Below are 18,198 nucleotides of genomic sequence, written 5' to 3' on the forward strand. Positions count from 1 at the left end.
GGTGCCAGCCGCTTGTATCCTTAATCCCCTGATGACGCTAGTTTGCGAAACCGGTCGGGAAGGAGACAGGCGGCACCTTCATACTGTCCTTTACCGCTGACCCATACACGCGTGCAACTTTCTCGGGGTTCCCATTGCATGGGCCCCGTATGTAAGTTTTGTTTTTATGCTATTTTTATGCTATTTTTAAGCTGTTTTTACTATGAAAACTCTATATTAAACGGTTTACACTTAGAGTTGCCGTTTGTTTGTTTTTTATGATGTTTACTGATATCCATTCGTGAGAGGAATCATTGCTGAATTGGTGGATCCTGGACAGACTGTTGCTTCCTGATGTCCTACCAAAGCGTTGATACAACCTTATAATGTGGGTTGTCACCAGCTGGTAAGCCTCTTTCCTTTTTTGGGTATCCATGATTGCAGAGCTGTGCCGTGAACCCAATATTTATTGTGGTGGAGATTTGCCTGCTTTTATCCTTTGCTGAAGACTCGTCTTTTGTTTTTGGACTCTGCGCTGAGCATATATAATTTATTTTAAAACTATAATGACTGAAATCTGAGAAATAATGACTTTTTCCTTATTACTCCCTTTAAGATGCAGCTAAAATAAAATAATTCTTAGCAAAAAGTACCACCTAAAGAAAGCCTAATTTGTTGCGAAAAAACTGTGTTTAGATCATTTGTGTGTCATAAGTGGTGATAAAGTTATTGGCAAGTGAAAGGGAGGAGCGTGAAATGTGAAAAATGCTCTGGTTTTTAAGGGGAAATAACCTGTGGTGGGGAGCATACCTGAGTAGAGAATAATATTCTGAGCAGAGAATATTCAAAAATTTGAATAGATAGATAGATAGATAGATAGATAGATAGATAGATAGATAGATAGATAGATATATAATGCAAAAAACAATACTCTGGCATCTAACATATCACACATTTCCAGCTTTTACAGCTCAGCTACAAGTATTCACAAAATGTATTTTTTTCGATATACGCAGATGCTCATGAAGTTGTTTGGTCAGGTGTGTATGTGTACAAACTTGAGTTGTTTCAGAAGGTGTTCAGTAACTGATCCTTTGCTATCTGTTGCAGCTGATGAATGCTGTGTGATTATTTTGTGTATGAAGCAAACAAACAGAGGCCAGTGATCTCTGTGACCTCCATTCCTTTCCATCTTTGTGTAAATGCATTGCAGAATAACATGCAGCAAAAGCTGTTTATTGGCAGCACTGCAAAGAAAAGTATATAATAGATACAAGTCTCAAAGCCCGTTCACTACCAGGTCTATGGAACTAGCGTGCGCCGTCCACAGCTGCGTGTCAGGCAGCTGGCATGGACACAGGAGGACGCAGGGACAGGAGTTTTATTATATAGGATTACATTACTATTACAGGTTAATTAATTGTATTTACTGTAAATGACATATCCAGGAATCTTTTCCCTTTCTGCTGTCATGTGTAAATGCTTGTTGATTACGTATTCATTTAAAATGTGCTATATAGTATACTGTATCTTTCACCATTTTCTAGCTTGGTGGGCATGCAGGACTAAAATATACTCCCATCTGTTCTATAAACCTTATGTTTGTAACTTGCCTTACAAAGCTCTTATGACTGCAGACTATAATAATCCTATAATAAATATATGTCTAAGTGGGTTGCATTTGTGGATATGTAGGGAGTGTCCGGGGATAGAAAATGATAGCAGGGGGTTTCTTCTGTAGCCTTATTTCAAATGTTTTATGTATTGTGTGACCTTTACTAGGCTTTCCCACACATGCTGCATAAGGTCTTTCTTCACAGGGTGTATGCTTTGATCGGTGTTCTTAAGTTGCAAAAGAGCGTTTATCTTCATTCTTCAAGGATATTAAAACCTTGCCAATAAATGTATTTATACTTTCCTGTTTCATTCAAACGGTAAATCTGTTCTCATTCTTCGCTATCAGTATCTGCCCCCCTCCTTATCTAAACTTTACATATTTATGTTGTATAATACAATTGTATGTAGGAGGACATTGTCACAAGGACGGCTGCAGCATCCACACATACAGTGACTACATATCATGAGGGCCCCCAGTAAAACTTTGATGTGGCCCTCAATGGTCACACCCTTTCACTTGCTACCCCAATGACCCTCACAATTTCGGGGGGCATCTTTCAAGGGTAACAAAATGAGCGTGGCCTTCACACCCATATAGTGGCCACAAAAACACCTGATCTGAAGGTTGGACCTCTTTATCAGTGGGAGTAGTATTTTGGGCCACCTTACAACTCTGGTCCCCCTGCACATACAGATGCTGCTCCCTTGTAGTTATACCTCTACACACATAGGACAACACATGGACACCTACAATATAAACAATTCTGTTATTATTATGTAGTTACCGTATGTAGCACTGATAATGTGCAGCTCTTTACCGAGTCCATAGTCATGTACCTAACTGTCTCTCAGATGACCACACAATCATATCCCTATCACAGTCCATTGTACAGTATCTAAGATAGTCAATCTTGAGTAGATTGTTTATTGTGATCTTTGTCCCTGTTCACAGGATTCTCTTCATTTCATTTGCTCATTGACAACAGAAATTTAGTAGAATCCTTCCAAATGGGCACAGACAAGTATTCAAATCTGACCTATATTCCAACCCTATCCACTCTGTCTTTTCTAAAGACGAAATATTAGTGGACCTTTAGCTCTTGTCACTGTGAAATACTTATGTAGAGACAAGAACTGTTAATATTTATTCTTCAAAATGTTTATATATACAAATTTTACAGGTAATTGGGACTCCAACTGAAGACACGTGGCCTGGAGTATCACAACTTCCCAACTACAAGAATGGTAAGCAGACCATTTTAATCCTTATGAATGCCTGTTACCGATTTTATTGCACTTAACCTCCTTGGCAGTGCATTTCTGTCTGGAATTATGAGTCAAAAGCAGTACATTGTTTTCATGAATTTTAGGCCTCCAAGTCTTAATTTACCAAATATATCAGAATAAAGGCCTAGTAGACATTCTGCATATAAATAAAAGACTGGAACACAAAAGAGTCTGAAGCGAGAATAAATCTCGCTTCAGACCTCATATATAGCAGGGGCGTGTGTGCCCCTGCTAAACCGCCGCTATCCCGCGGCTTAACGGGGGGTCCCTTGACCCCCAAATCCCCCTCCGTGCAGCGGGGGAGCGCTTCTTGGTTGGGGCAGGGCTAACCGCTGCAGCCCTGCCCCACGCGCGTCTGTCAGCGCGTATCTCCACCTCTCCCCCGCCCCTCTCAGTCTTCCTTCACTGAGAGGGGCGGGGGAGAGGCGGCAATGCGCGGCTGATAGACGTGAATGGAGGCAGGGCTGCAGCCGTTAGCCCTGCCTCCAGGAGCGACCAAGCCTGCGACCAAGTGTCGCAGTGGGGGGTTTGGGGGTGAAAGGACCCCCATTTAGCGGCGCGTATGCGGCGGTTTAGCAGGGGCACACGTGCCCCTGCTAACTATGAGCTCTGAAGCGAGATTTATTCTCGCTTCAGAGTCTCTTTAAGTAATTAAATGTATCAATAATCTGAAAGAATAGCAAAAATGTACAAATAAGGCAGTAGATTATGCAGTATGTACATATACTGTATACTCCTATTACACCTCCCGTGTGTGGTATAGTTTATATCAGGGAACTGCACACAGGGCGACATCACAACCAGGGCAGTAGAATCGTGATTATTTCCTGATTTTTTTCCCCTTCTCGTCAGTTTTGCTGCAGCATACAGCACATGTCCTAGTAGGGGCATTTTTTGGGGGAGTTGGTGGAAAGTATTCCATGAAATGACGGCCAGTGAGGCACTCCGGGTTTACTACATAGGAGGCACCGCGCCCAACTCTGGCATCTGCTGCAGTCTGGTATTTCAGGCAGATGCATTCGCACAGTTTCCACATGAAGTTAACGTGCATTACTGGCCTGTCACTTTGCTGCATGTGGAGAATGTAGGCGTTCCTGATGCTTTGCTCTTTTTATAATATTTTTTTCTGTTGTTTCCTTACGGCAGAATAAAAAGTCACCGCCTGGTCAGCTCTGTCCACACCACCCATGGTGCTGTTGAAGTCCACCACGACCTGCGGTTTTTCAATTACCTTTCCTCCTCTCATTCTGGTGGGGACAGTGGGGGTGTCGTGACCTGTGGAGAGGAGACACACGTCTTTTTTGTCCCACCAGCGGAGAGCTTACATTTTCCCCTTTTCCCAAGCAGCTATGTCCCCAGTCTTCAACTTTTGCTTGGCAAAGGCCGATGGCATCTCCCGCCTGTTAGGCCTGAGGTGCCGTAGGTGTCAGTCTTATGCTTTATCAGAAACTCAGACAGTTCAGGGGAGGTACAGAAATTGTCCGTGGTGACACAATAGCCTTTGTCCAGTAAAGGCTCAAGAAGGGACAATACAGAAGATGTCGCCACTCCATACTTGCTGAACCTGGGGCAAAACTTGGTGCCTTTTCCCGTATACAAAATAGTGTTCCAAATGTATCTGGTAGCCGACTCACATAGCATGTATGACTTTATGCCAAAGTGGGCCTGCTTGGAAGCTATGTATTGGAGCCAGCTCAGCCTCCCCTTATAGGCCATCAGGCTCTCATCCATGCTGATGTCCCTCTGTGGCACATGAGTGGTCCAGAAGTTGTCAACCACCATCTGGTAGACTTCCCAGATTTTTTTTTAGCTTTGGCGCAGGGTGGGTGGACTCCTCGAAGGTGACGTTGTTGGAGAAATGTAAGAACTTCATAATTAGACTGAAGCGGTATTCAGACATCACTGTTCCGAAGAAAGGGGTAGTGATAATTTTATTGGTGGTCCAATACCATTTCTGCAGGGGCTTCCCCACCACTCTCTGCAGAATAATCAGGCCCAGAAATTACCAAATGTCCACTTTGGTGACCGGCTCCCATGTCCTGCTCCTCGAAAAGCACCCTTGTGGAGCAGCCAGTCGTTGGGTGGCATAGCAGTTAGTCTCCTTCACTATCTTCTCAATAACCGTGTCCATGAAGAAGAGCTGCAGGTAGGCCAGAAGGTTGCGCTCGCACTCTTTCTTCAGGCCAGGCTCCCCAGTAAAAGGAAAACGTGGGGGCAGTGGCAGAGCATGAGAAAGGTCTATGGGGCACCAAAGACGGAAATCACTGACCTCGGTCGTGATGTCCGTGCTATCGTTTCTATGTGTAAAAGGGTGTTTCTGCAGGGGGAGTGGTTAGGGTTAGGCACCACCGGGGGGGTGGTTCGGGTTAGGCACCACCCAGGGGCGGTTAGGGTTAGGCAACACGGGGAGGGGGTGGTTAGGGTTAGGCACCACAGGGAGTTAGGGTTAAGCACCACCAGGGGAGTTAACAATGTTTATTGTTATTGAGATTTCTTAATCCACTGGCACCATTTCGTTATCCAACCGGGCCCTTTTTTCCTGGCACCCTTTTTTCATACATGCCTTTAACCCTCCTGGCGGTTAGTTGTTTTTGCCAAAAAGGCAAAAATCCTTTTTTTTTAATTTTTATTTTTGTTTCATGTAAAGCTACCAGAGTGGTAGCTACATGAAACACCACTAGAGGGCGCATGTGTCCCTCTAGTGCGATCGTCGCCGGCATCAATAGCAAACAGGGGAACGCGTATATAACGCGTTCCCCTGTTTGGCTTCTCCTGTCACCATGGCGACGATCGGAATGACGTTCTGACGTCAGACGCCTCCGATCTAGCCCATAGCGCTGCCCGGAACTCATTGGTCCGGGCAGCGCAGGGCTCTGGCGGGGGGGGGGGCCTCTTGCGCCGCTGCGTGCGGGTGATCGCCGCAGAGCGGCGGCGATCAAGCTGTACGCGCGGTTAGCAAAGTGCTAGCTGCGCGTACAGCATTTTAAATGAAGAAAATCGCCCCACCAGGGGCTGAGATATCTTCCTGCGCGGCATAGCCCGAGCTCAGCTCGGGCTTACCGCCAGGAAGGTTAAACACCAGCCATACAGGACTTAGGGCACAGCTAAACTATGTTTGTTATTTGTTTTGGGTTCTTCTGTGGTAGATTTTTTTTTTTACATTTAAAGGACAACTGCAGCAAGGGGGATACAATACCAGTTGCCTGGCTTTCCTGCTGATCCTTTGCCTCTAATACTTTTAGCCTTAGACTTTTAACAAGCATGCATGATATCAGGTGTTTCTGACATTATTGTCAGATCTGAAAAGATTAGCTGCATGCTTGTTTCTGGTGTGATTTAGACACTACTGCATCCAAATAGATCAGCAGGGCTCCCAGGCAACTGGTATTGTTTAAAAGGAAACAAATATGGCAGCCTCCAAATCCCTCTCACTTCAGTTGCCCTTTAAGGCTGCATTCACACTTACCGTGTTTCGTAGCATCGCGTTACTCTCACCTGCCACAGCTCATTGCAAAATCTATGGGGACACACTATGGCAACAGAATGTAGTGCTATGGAAGTAGTGAAATCAACAAAAGGCCACCACAAGCTCTGTAGTGCGTTGCCGCACGAGCCGTTCCTACATAGCCCTTGTAACGAAAAATCCGCAACGCCGGATGGATTGCGGAAATATGGTCGCATCCAATCCGACAAGCGGACTTTCCAACGCGGGATGCGGAAATTCATCCGCATCCGCTGCGCAAACCCGTCCAAATACTCTGCTCCAAACTCACCAGCATGCTGCTCACCAGGACTCTGCCATCTTGCCTCTAGGGGGCATAAACACAGACCAGAAAGAAGTAAGATGGAGGAGGTGGTAAATCAACTTCAGACCGTAAGGGCAGAAGTAGAACAGCTGAAGATTACTGTGACTGCATAGCAGGCTCAGATTACTCAGCTGACTGAGACTGTCCAGAGGCTGCAACCGCCACTTAACGTTCTACCTCCCCCGGCTCCTAGTGAGCCTAAAATGAATATTCCTGAGAGATTTTCAGGCGCTAGGGCAGATTTCCAGAACTTTTGCCACAGAGTATTATCCTATTTTCAGATGAGACCTGTGTCCTCGGGAACCGAGGCTCAGAAGGTTACTCTCATCAAGACCCTATTGCATGCCGACTCCCAGACCTGGGCTTACGGCTTACCTGATGAGCATCCTGCTCTCTCTTCTGTCCACGAGTTTTTTAAGGCCATGGCGGTCATCTACGATGATCCAGATAGTGCCGCCACGGCCGAACGCAAACTCAAAAACCTTAAACAGGGATTCAGTACCACAGAGGAGTATGCGTCGGAGTTTAGGAAGTGGGCAGTCTCCTCTAGTTGGGAAAAATATGCACTCCTGGACAGATATCTAGATGGGTTGTCAGAGGCAGTTACTGATGTGATGATTAGTCACCCAGAACCCAAAGATCTAGATGAAGCTATAACACTATCTATTAAAATAGATAGACGTCTGAGGTACAATAAAAAAGGCAAGTACCCTATGTACCTCAGGGCTTCAGGTGCTTGTAGTTCGGCAGCAGTGGAGACTGAAGAACCTATGCAGCTAGGTCACGGGCGCCTCATGAAGGCTGAAAGGTCAAGGAGACGCAAAGAGGGTCTCTGCATGTACTGCGTGGAAAAGGGCCACATTGCACAAAACTGTGGTAGGAAGTCGGGAAACTCCTTAGCTTAGGTGTGGCTGGAGGTACCACCCTAAGCGGAGTAGTTTCACCTCCTAAACAAGATAAAATATTATTGCCCTGCTCCTTAAACTGGGAAGGGCAGAACTTTCCTACCACAGCATTTTTGGACTCTGGGTCGACTGCTAACTTTTTAGATTTAAATTTTGCTTTAAGGTTGAATATCCCTGTACTTCCGGTAGAAAAACATTTGTATGTTACAGCAATTGACGACACCCCTTTGCAAGGAAAGTCCCCACTGTGCCAGACACCTCCTCTCTCGCTGCAAGTAGGAGTTCTGCACAAGGAGATCATCCAGTTTTTTGTGTTAAAGATGTCTACCTCTACGGTAATATTAGGGTTACCTTGGTTACGGTTACATTCGCCTCAGTTTGATTGGGGGAATGGGCAGTTGACTACTTGGTCACCTTATTGTTTACAGCATTGTTTACAGAAGATAGCCATGTGTTGTTCTACTAAGGTTGAAGTGGAAGGAGTACCTCCACGATATTAGGAATATTCTGATGTCTTTTGTCCTAGGGCAGCAGATCAACTACCCCTGCATAGACCTTTTGACTGCCCCATAGATATGAAGCCAGGAACCGTGCCTCCTAGGGGCCACCTATACAACCTCTCGTCCCCAGAAAAATTGGCCATGGATGAGTACATCCAAGAAAATTTACAGAAGGGTTTCATCCGCCCTTCGAGATCTCCTGCAGGGGCGGGATTCTTCTTTGTTCATAAAAAAGATGGAGCTTTGCGCCCCTGTATCGATTACAGGGGTCTAAATAAGATCACGATTAAGAATCGGTATCCACTACCGCTAATCGATGATTTATTTACACAGGTTTCCGAGGCTTCTGTTTTTACTAAGTTAGATTTGAGAGGAGCCTACAATTTGATCCGTATCAGGGAAGAAGATGAATGGAAGACGGCATTCAACACTCCCAAGGGGCATTACGAGTACTTGGTGATGCCCTTTGGGTTGTGTAACGCTCCTGCAGTCTTCCAGGAGTCCGTTAATGAAATCTTCAGGGAGGTACTGGGTCACTTTGTAATAGTATATTTGGATGACATCCTAATATTTTCCAATAAATACTCTAAGGAATATTTAACAGCCCCCCCTAGTGTTTCCACCCCTCCCTCTAGATTGTAAGCCTCTGGCAGGGTCCTCCACTCCCTAGTGTAATCTACAGGATCATGTGCTCCTGTCCTATGACAGCCTGTACTTGTATTACTGGGCCTACCTAACCAGCCCATATTGCATGATCATGTATTTTGTACAATTTGTATGTATAACTTTGTTCTATGTGTATAACCCTATGTATGTCATCCTTGTATCATTGTATATACATTTATTGTCCAGCGCTGCGTAATATGTTGGCGCTTTATAAATACAATAAATAATAATAATAATAATAATAATAATAATAATATTTTCCAAAAATCTCACTGAACATCGCCAACATGTTAAGTATGTGTTGCAAAAACTTAGAGAAAATCAATTATTCGCCAAGCTAGAAAAGTGTGTTTTTGAGGTAAAGGAGATTGCCTTTCTGGGATACGTTATCTCTACTACAGGGTTGTCCATGGATCCCAAGAAGGTCTCTGCTGTAAGGGAATGGCCACAACCATCTGGGCTTAAAGCACTACAGAGATTCTTGGGATTTGCAAACTACTACAGAAAGTTTATCAACTACTACAGAAAGTTTATCTTTTTCATCAGGTTACCATTAGAGATGTTGCGAACTGTTCGCTCGGCGAACATCTCTGGGGCTTTTACTACTTCCGGGTCGCTCTGACCCGGAGTAGTACGCCTGCGCTGCCCGGCGAAGCGCGTCCTAGATCGCGCTCCTGTTGCCGGGCACGGGTCAGAGCGACCCGGAAGTAGTAAAAGCCCCATGTATTCAGAGATGTTCGCCGGCGAACGGTTCGGGAACCGTTCGCTACATCTCTAGTTACCATCCGCAGACCAACGGTCAGACAGAAAGGATCAATCAGTCCTTGGAACAGTTCCTGAGATGTTATGTGGCGGACGCCCAACATTAGTGGGCGGACTTTCTACCATTTGCTGAATTCGCACATAACAATCTCAGGAATGAGTCCTCTGGTTATGCGCCTTTCCAGATAGTCAATGGGAAGTTCCCCAAATTTTCTCCCTTGCCAGTGACGGCATCTCCGTTCCCTGTTCTGGAGGAGTGGCAGGAATCTTTTAAGAGGATTTGGGCTAAGGTCGGGGGAAATCTAAAAAAGGCTTTTTGCATGCAGAAGAGGCAGGCAGATAAGAGAAGATCTGCGGAGTGGGAGTTTAAACCAGGGGACAAAGTTTGGGTATCAACTCGTCATATAGCTCTGAGACAGCCATCCGCGAAACTGGGGCCCAGGTATATAGGACCATATCCAATTTCCGAAAGGGTTAACCGTGTTACTTACAGAGTCAATTTACCGCATTCTCTAAGGGTGGGGAAAGCCTTTCATGTGTCGCTCCTGAAGCCGGCTGTTCAGGTGGATTCCCCCCCTCCTCACCCTGTCATGGTTGATGGTGAGCCCGAGTGGGAGGTCGTGGAGATTTTGGACTCCAGACGAGTTCAGGGCTCAGTGCAGTATTTGGTGCATTGGAGAGGATACGGTTTAGAGGAAAGATCTTGGGTCAAAGCAGGTGATTTACATACAGATAACCTTAAGAAACGGTTTCATGAGCTTCATCCTGACAGGCCAGGTGGGACATGTCCAGGGTCCACGCCTAGAGGGAGGGGTACTGTAATGAAAAATTCGCAACGCCGGATGGATTGCGGAAATATGGTCGCATCCAATCCGGCAAGCGGACTTTCCAACGCAGGATGCGGAAATTCGTCCGCATCCGCTGCGCAGAACCCGTCCGAGCACTCTGCTCCAAACTCACCAGCATGCTGCTCACCAGGACTCTGCCATCTTGCCTCTAGGGGGCGGGCGCGCACGACAGACACGCCTTTAGAAAGCGTGTCAGCTGACCTGAAGATCAGCTGACATTTTTGCCTGCTCTGATTGGTTGCTGCCTAGGGTGGAGACTTCTCTCCCAGGCAGTATTTAAGGAAGTGCTTTTCAGTCACACTTCATCTGTGTTTGCGATACCCTGTGTCAGCACTCAGACCTAGTCAGCCTTGTCTCTGATATTGTGTTATATATTGGTTTATATACACATATTATTACTGTTTGATTTATCGTGTATGATTCTGTGCCTGTCTTGACTACTCCTCTGCTTCCTGATTTTGTACTTCGCCAGCCCGTACCGTTATCGACTATTGGCTTGGTTTCTGACTATTCTCTTGTCTCACGTTTCTGTACTGCTGCCGCCTGATCTGTTGCCGAACCTCATTTTGTCTGACCTTTATCCCTTCAGTGGAACGTCTCCCACTGTAGGGTTCTATCAGAGGCTTGCCTCTTTGAGACGACCGCCACTAGCAAACCCTTGCTGCTAGAGGCCGAGACTCCTCCACTCCGTCCTTTGGAGGATCTCACACACAGAGTTCCCATTAAGAGGTAACCACACCTCTGAGGAATTACGGTGTGGTGGATATTTCCACAGACTTGAATTTACACTGTATATTATTATTGTTATCTGCTGTTCCAGCTTGCTGGAGGTTGTATCTCTGTGCCCTATAAAGATACTCTTTTGTACCCAGCACCCTCTTGCGTACGATTGTATCGTGTCACGCTATACTTGCATTATTGGTGATTCTGCAGATCACCATATAATCAGGTATAGCATCTGTATTATTGGTGATACTGCAGATCACCAATAATCAGAATAGTGGTGCTTGCTGACACCAATCGTTACAGCCGTTTATATAGTAATGCAAGTCTATGGCAACGTGGTAAGTGTGAACAAAGAAAAAAACAGTTGCAGCGCAGGTGCAGATTGACAAAACTTCAGAGACGTACTTCCTGTCCAGCAGGGGGAACATCACTGTGTGGGAGGACGCATATTACCCTGTCGGCACACTCTACAGCAGGGTAATGTGCATGGGGTAATGGTGTATTACGATTGTCCTGCTGCAGGGTGATTCGCACCACTACATGTGCGCAGCTAGCCTTGAAGAACAAGTCACACTCATGCTAACCTAGAAATAAAAAACACATATATAAGTAGATAAATACTAGTTCTACTTACATAACAGATGTATTGCTCTGTCCACGTTATGATTCCTGTGAATTTTATAAAGGAAAAGCAGAGAATCCTCTTCTAGGTAGTTTCCTTCTTGGTTACCTCTGAATGAAGCTAATCCTGTCATCATTTCCTCTCTCACACTTTTTTCTCCTTTTGCTAATTGTGTATTCGTTACCCGCCCTCCCCCCAGTCTAGTCTTCAGACACTCCCACTGAGGTCTATACTAGGAAGTGCACTGTCTTATGTCATTAGAAGGAGGGGAAAGTAAAGGGAAGAGGAGAAATATATTATAGATAAAAAGATCCCCCTGCATGCAACTGTTTGGCAATGGCAATTAAAGGGCCAATGCTCCTATGGTATGTGATAACTCCAAACCATAACAGCAGAAAAAGTTTTGAATGCAGAATTAGCATATCTATCCCTCAATGCACTCAGACCAGTTGCTGTTGAAATTTCATTTTTATGGTGATAATCCCGCTTTAAGTAAACCTGATACAATCTTACTAAAAGGATTTCCATCAGCTCCCTTGGTGTCCAAAAACATTTTACCAAATGCAATTTGATAGTTTCCAGTGGAAACGGCCCTTAAGGTGCATACACACACACTACATCCGGCAACGACGGGTCTTTCAGACCCTGCCGCTGGGCGGACGTTCAGCCGACAGCAGTGCGTGTGTACGCGTTGTCGGCGGATTGATAACGCTGTTTCTGAAAGATCCACTCAGCCACTTATGGCATGAGTGTGTAGTGCAGCAGCATGAAATGCCCCCTCCAATTCACTGATGAGCCCACTGGCAGACTTTTAGGCTAGTCACACACCAGGACGTTGCGTTTAGGGGACGTTATAGGGCACATAATGTGCCCCTAACGCAACGCCTGGTGCTCTTTGGTGTGGACGTCGGAGTGAGCCGCGTTGTGCAGCTCACTCTGGCGTCCGTGATGCATACTCTTGGACGCATGCGGCATCACGTGGTCCCGCCCGGCCAATCGTCGCACAGAGCGGCCGCTCCAGGAAGTAAACATTGCACGTCACTGAGTGCAGTGAATATTAATTAGCCATGTGCTCGGCCGCTCTCCCCTCCTCCCCAACATCACTGAGCATGTGCAAACAGTCTAACGTAGAACGCACAGCATGCAGCACTTTGCTGCGTTACAATGTAACGCAACGTGAGCAGTGTGAACAGCCCACTTGTGTTACATTGCTGTGCGTTGGGGGAGCGTTACAGGCTGCACTAACGTGCGCCTGTAATGTCCCTGTGTGCAAGAAGCCTAAAAGCTGCTGTATGTATATTTTCTTGTTGCTGTATGTAAAAACCAAAGTTTCCTAAAACATTTTGTGAAAAATAAATGGCTCTTTGCCTTTGAAATTAATTTAATGTAAAGATGCCACTCATCTCTATTCACAATCTCTATAAACTGGGGTTATTTTAAAAATGTAAGGTTTTACTCGTTATTACAGCTGAAACTTTGTTGTATACGAGGCTGCTGTGTTTATTTGACTTGCTTATTTTTCTCAAGCACAGATATGAGTGATTGTTTTGTGAATTATTACAGTTGCCTGCATCATGGTGCAGGAGCTGCATACGCACTGCAAGGCCAGCTTGCTCACATGTTTAACAGTCATGGGAAACAGTGAGAAGCCACATTATAGTAACAGAAAACTGAAGTGAGAGGAACAGCTTGAAAAATAGACAAAAACAGGTAGGAAGGAAAGAAAACGGTGAATGGTACACACCAATAAAGCAATTTGCACAAAAATGTTTTGTAAAAGTAATATAAATCTTTATTATATCAAAAAACATTATCTCTTAAAACGTCTAGCCTTGTACCCCAACCTCCACCCTTATAGACCCCGGTAGCTCATACAATAGACTCAACACTCATCCCCATACACACTGCAATGCAAATGGAGCTCCAAATGCAACGACACGTTGTTATATCTCTCTAGGTTGCAACCTCATTGATCACATATACAGATCTGGAACGCCAATAGGTAGCAAGATGGTGATTGTGGCCGGCAAACAGAGTAATGTATTGTATATGCAGTCTCTTATGCGGTCTCTCAATTAGGATTCCAAACAACAACAGACAGTCTGTTTATCACAGTACAGGACACAGCTGTAAGCGATGCGTAACTAAGCAGGAATCAATGTAGCATCAGAAGCATTGGTAGCAGTAACATGCAGGAATCAATGTAGCATCAGAAGTATTAGTAGCAGTGGCATACAGCCAAAGTCAGCAGCATGGATTAATAAGCAATAACTCCGCATGTAAGCTTTTCGTCATGATAAGCATAGCATATTAGGGCATCAAAGCAGTGTTCATCAGTGAGAGCCCAGATGAGCAAAACAGTTCAGAAAGACGAGTTTGTACACCTGTAATTCCAGTGTTTGCTGGCAGAAAATGGAATAGGCCGCTCACCATGTTTGTTGTAAATGTCCCTTTGCAAGCTGCCAAATGGACCAAGTGCTTCCTTCTATGCCTGAGAGCAGAGACATGCTCGAAAGGTGCCGGGTCCAGTGAGGTAGGGTGGTCGGGAGGCCAGGTAGACAGACGATGATGCCTTTCATAGCCCCGACATGTTTCACGAGCTACTGCTCGTTTCCTCAGGAGGCGTGGCTCACCGTGATCAGCTGTCAGCTGTTTTTGACAGCTGACCTGCCCTATCAGAAATAACCTGCTGCGGACTCCGCCCCTCCATACATCGCCAGCCTAACGCCGGCCAATGCGAGCCCCCCCACCATGCACCACTTCCGCCCACAGCACTACGGCGGACGGAGGGAGCACCAGGAAGCGCGCATGGCCAAACGTTCCACGCCGGACAAGGCGAGCCGCCCATCGCACGCCACATATCCGCCCACAAACCGCGGCCAGCGGGAGGGAGGGCGACAGGAGCCTCGCGCTATCGGCGTCAGAGGCAACCACGCCCCCAGATCTCCACGGCAACCAAATGCCCAACTGGAGTCAGACAGGGCGGATGCCTCAACGGGCGAGCGACAGGAGGTAACAGAGCCACAGCCTCAATTTAAACACATATAGCAGCACACATGCATACATACAAAAAACGGTTCAACAACTTACTATAGTCTTATTTTATAGATTCTGCAATTATAACCCCAAGTAAAAACAAACTTGTTAACAGAGAAAAGCTATCAAAACAGTAGCTCATCAAAAATCGGCACAAATGCCAAACATTCCCAATATTAGTGTGGGATGTTTGGAGGTGAAGCCGTGCAATCAGACACAGCGGGAGGTCAGCATAGCCAGAGACAAGGAGAAGTGAACCCCGCACACAGTGAGAGCAGGCAGGTGTCCACCTGCCCGATCACAAGGTTACCTACAATCCATCTATAGTGGAAGAAAGGGGGCAAAGCCCTCCATTTCATTCAACCCTGGTGGGGAGGTAGCCTTTAGGTTAAATATCCATCGGCATTCCCTTTGGCAAAGCAGTCTATCAAGATTGCCTCCTCTTATTGAACCGTGAATGCGGTCAATGCCCACAAATTTAAGTCCCCTAGGGTCGCCACTGTGGCACTGTCTGAAGTGCACCCCGACGGGTGCAGTGGAGTTCACATTCTTTATACTTTGCACGTGCTCCGAGATACGCTCTCTAAGCTCACGTGTTGTTTTTCCAACGTAAAACGCCCCACAGGGGCATAAGAGTAAATAAACCACAAATTTAGTGGTACAATTCACAAAATGCGAAAGTCTCCACTGCCTACCGTCCGGGAGCACCACAGATGCCCCCACATGCATAAATCTACAGAAACTACACCCTCCACAGGTATAAGTGCCAAAGACCCGACAATGTGGTCTCGAGGTGTCCCAAAAGTGGCCATTAACCAGCATGTCCCTCAAAGAAGGGGCCCTCCTGAATGTAATATTGGGTCGTGGTGGAACAAAAGGAGACAACCGCGAATCATTACACAACATGTACCAGTATTTGTCCAAAATCCGTGTGATTTCCCCATGTTGCATACAAAAGCGGGTGCAGAATCTGGTCTGCTGTTGTCCAGACCCCGCCACCCTATTTGAATTAAGTAATTTATCTCTGTCGCTGCTCAGTGCTCTTTGATAGGCCCTTTTAAGGGTTCCATCTTCATAGCCCCGTGCCTGGAAACGCGCCCGCAACCGACCAGCCTCTTGTTTGAAGGATTCAACACTAGTACAGTTGCGTCGAACCCTTAGGTATTGGCCCACAGGGATACCCTTAATTGTATGTTTAGGGTGGCAACTATCTGCCTTTAACAAGGCGTTTGTGGATGTCTCCTTCCTGTACAACTCTGTACTAATTAAGCCCGACCCATCGCAGTTAACGCGAAGGTCCAGGAACGGGATTGTGCAATGATCACAATTCATTGTGAATCTAAGATTGCGACAATTCACATTTATACATTCCACGAACTTGATCAAATCCGTCCGGTTACCGGTCCACAGTACGAAGATATCATCAATGTACCTGTGCCAGACCAAAATCCGGCACAGGTACATTGAGAGGGCCTCGTCTGCGAACAACTCCCGTTCCCACTCCCCCAGGTACAGGTTAGCATACGAGGGGGCACAGGTCGTCCCCATCGCAGCACCCTGCACCTGGAGGTAGTGGTCGCCATCAAAAACAAAAATGTTGTTTGTTAATAAAAATTTAAGTAATGTCAAAAGAAATCGGTTATGTATTGCCGATTCCAGGCCCAACTCGGCGAGGAAACCACCGACTGCCCGAAGGCCAAGTTCGTGTGGTATACACGAGTATAGGGCCTCGACATCTAAAGCGGCGAGCAGAGTGCCAGGTGGGACCTGCACGCCATCTATAGTTTTCAAAAAATGGGAAGTGTCCCTTATATAAGATGGGAGGGACTGCACGTGAGGTTGTAAATGCTTGTCTATGTAAACACTAATTTGTGCAGTTAAAGAACCACAGCCCGATACGATTGGACGTCCAGGTGGATTCGATAATCTCTTATGCACTTTAGGGAGAGCATAAAAGGTAGGGGTTATTGGATGGATAACTTTCAAGAAATCGTAAGTTTCATTAGTTATCACCTCATTGTGCAATGCCTCATCAAGGATGGCATGCAGTCTCCCCCGGCAACGCTCAACCGAGGACGCCGGTACCCTAACGTAGCATTCACGTTGTGAAAGAATTTGTATACACATATCCCTGTAGGCCAATTTAGACATCACCACCACATTGCCGCCTTTATCTGACGGTTTGATGACCCAGTCATCGCGTTTCTGTAAGGCTTCCAAGGCCTTCTTTTCATCCTCTGTGAGGTTTGCAGGGCCAGCATAGCTGCATATCTGCAGTAATTCCCTCTCAACAGAGGCCACAAAAGTCTGCAAACTAGGATTCAAAGACAAAGGGGGATATTTTTGAGACTTCCTGCTGAAGAAATCACTGTTAATCTGGGGCGTGAGGAGATGGGGGGCGGCAGCCGCAGAAGCCATCGCCCCCACGCCCAATTCATCCACCTCCGGCAATTCTCCTGCTAGATCTAAAAGATCATGCAGATCCTGTAAAGCCTGATGATCCTGCTCGGACAAACCGGGCAGGGCAGACTGTGGTGCACGTCGGCGGCGCCCATCAATCGTCTGTGCGCATAGCGATCGCAACAGTATTTTTCTCCCAAACAAGTGGAGATCCTTTATAACCTCAAATTTGTCGATGCTGTTGGTGGGACAAAAGCCCAAACCTCGAGCAAGGACATCATTCATGACTTTGGGGATAACTTCCCCTGTCAGATTGATCACCTGTAAATCAGGTGAGTGGGCGTCACCGAGAGAATCACCAACAGATGACTGTTGTGATGTTATTCTAAAAAAGTGCCAGAAGAAGAAGATGGCGCAGAGGCGCAGGCACCGCGGACCCCACCCTCCATCCGCCCCCCATCGGTCCCTCCCACATCCACGTCCTCCAGACATTGTACAATAGATGTAGGTTTTTTCCCTCTGTTATTACGTTTATTAACTTTGTCTGTCCCAATTGGTATACTCTTGTCTGGACGAGAGCGAGTGTTATAGGCCTTGGACTGGTCCCTGGTGGACCCGGAGCTAACGGAAACAGAGCTAGCCGAGCTAAGGCTAACCACAGATCCCTGTGATCCCTCGGACTCCTCCCCTGCACTAGATGCCGGGGGTTGTCCTGGTCTTTTTAGCTGGTGGGGCCTCTTCCCAGATTGTATTGGTTTGAAGCCCCATCTATATGCAGTTCCAAGTTTATAGGCCAATCTATCCCTCAGAATTTTTTGGTCCCTCTTAATCACCAACTCCTGATTAAAGTGTTTAATATGGCTGGTAAGTTCACTATTGCGCTTCTCATACAGGGGGTCGTCACTGCACAAGCACAGAGAATCAGTAACTTTAATAATGTCTTTTTCGATGTTTTTTAATTCCTCCTCATCTAATTCATTCATAAGCGTCAGACAAACACTGGCATAATTCTCAAGATTCGTCTCCCATTTCTTTTTAAACTCT

The 18,198-nt window shown here is 46.2% G+C and overlaps 1 protein-coding gene across 5 annotated transcripts in view; it reads left to right on the top strand.

The window, feature by feature from the left end:
- The window catches only part of CDK15 (cyclin dependent kinase 15), a 276,452-nt gene that overhangs the window by 154,337 nt on the left and 103,917 nt on the right, over window positions 1-18,198 (top strand). For all 5 annotated transcript variants that reach the window (XM_068245105.1, XM_068245101.1, XM_068245104.1 and 2 more), the window contains one exon: window positions 2,778-2,841. In XM_068245105.1, coding sequence (XP_068101206.1) covers window positions 2,778-2,841 — 64 coding nt within the window. The remainder of the gene's footprint in view (window positions 1-2,777; window positions 2,842-18,198) is intronic.

This window comes from Hyperolius riggenbachi, chromosome 7 (assembly GCF_040937935.1).
Source record: "Hyperolius riggenbachi isolate aHypRig1 chromosome 7, aHypRig1.pri, whole genome shotgun sequence".
Classification (NCBI taxonomy): domain Eukaryota; kingdom Metazoa; phylum Chordata; class Amphibia; order Anura; family Hyperoliidae; genus Hyperolius; species Hyperolius riggenbachi.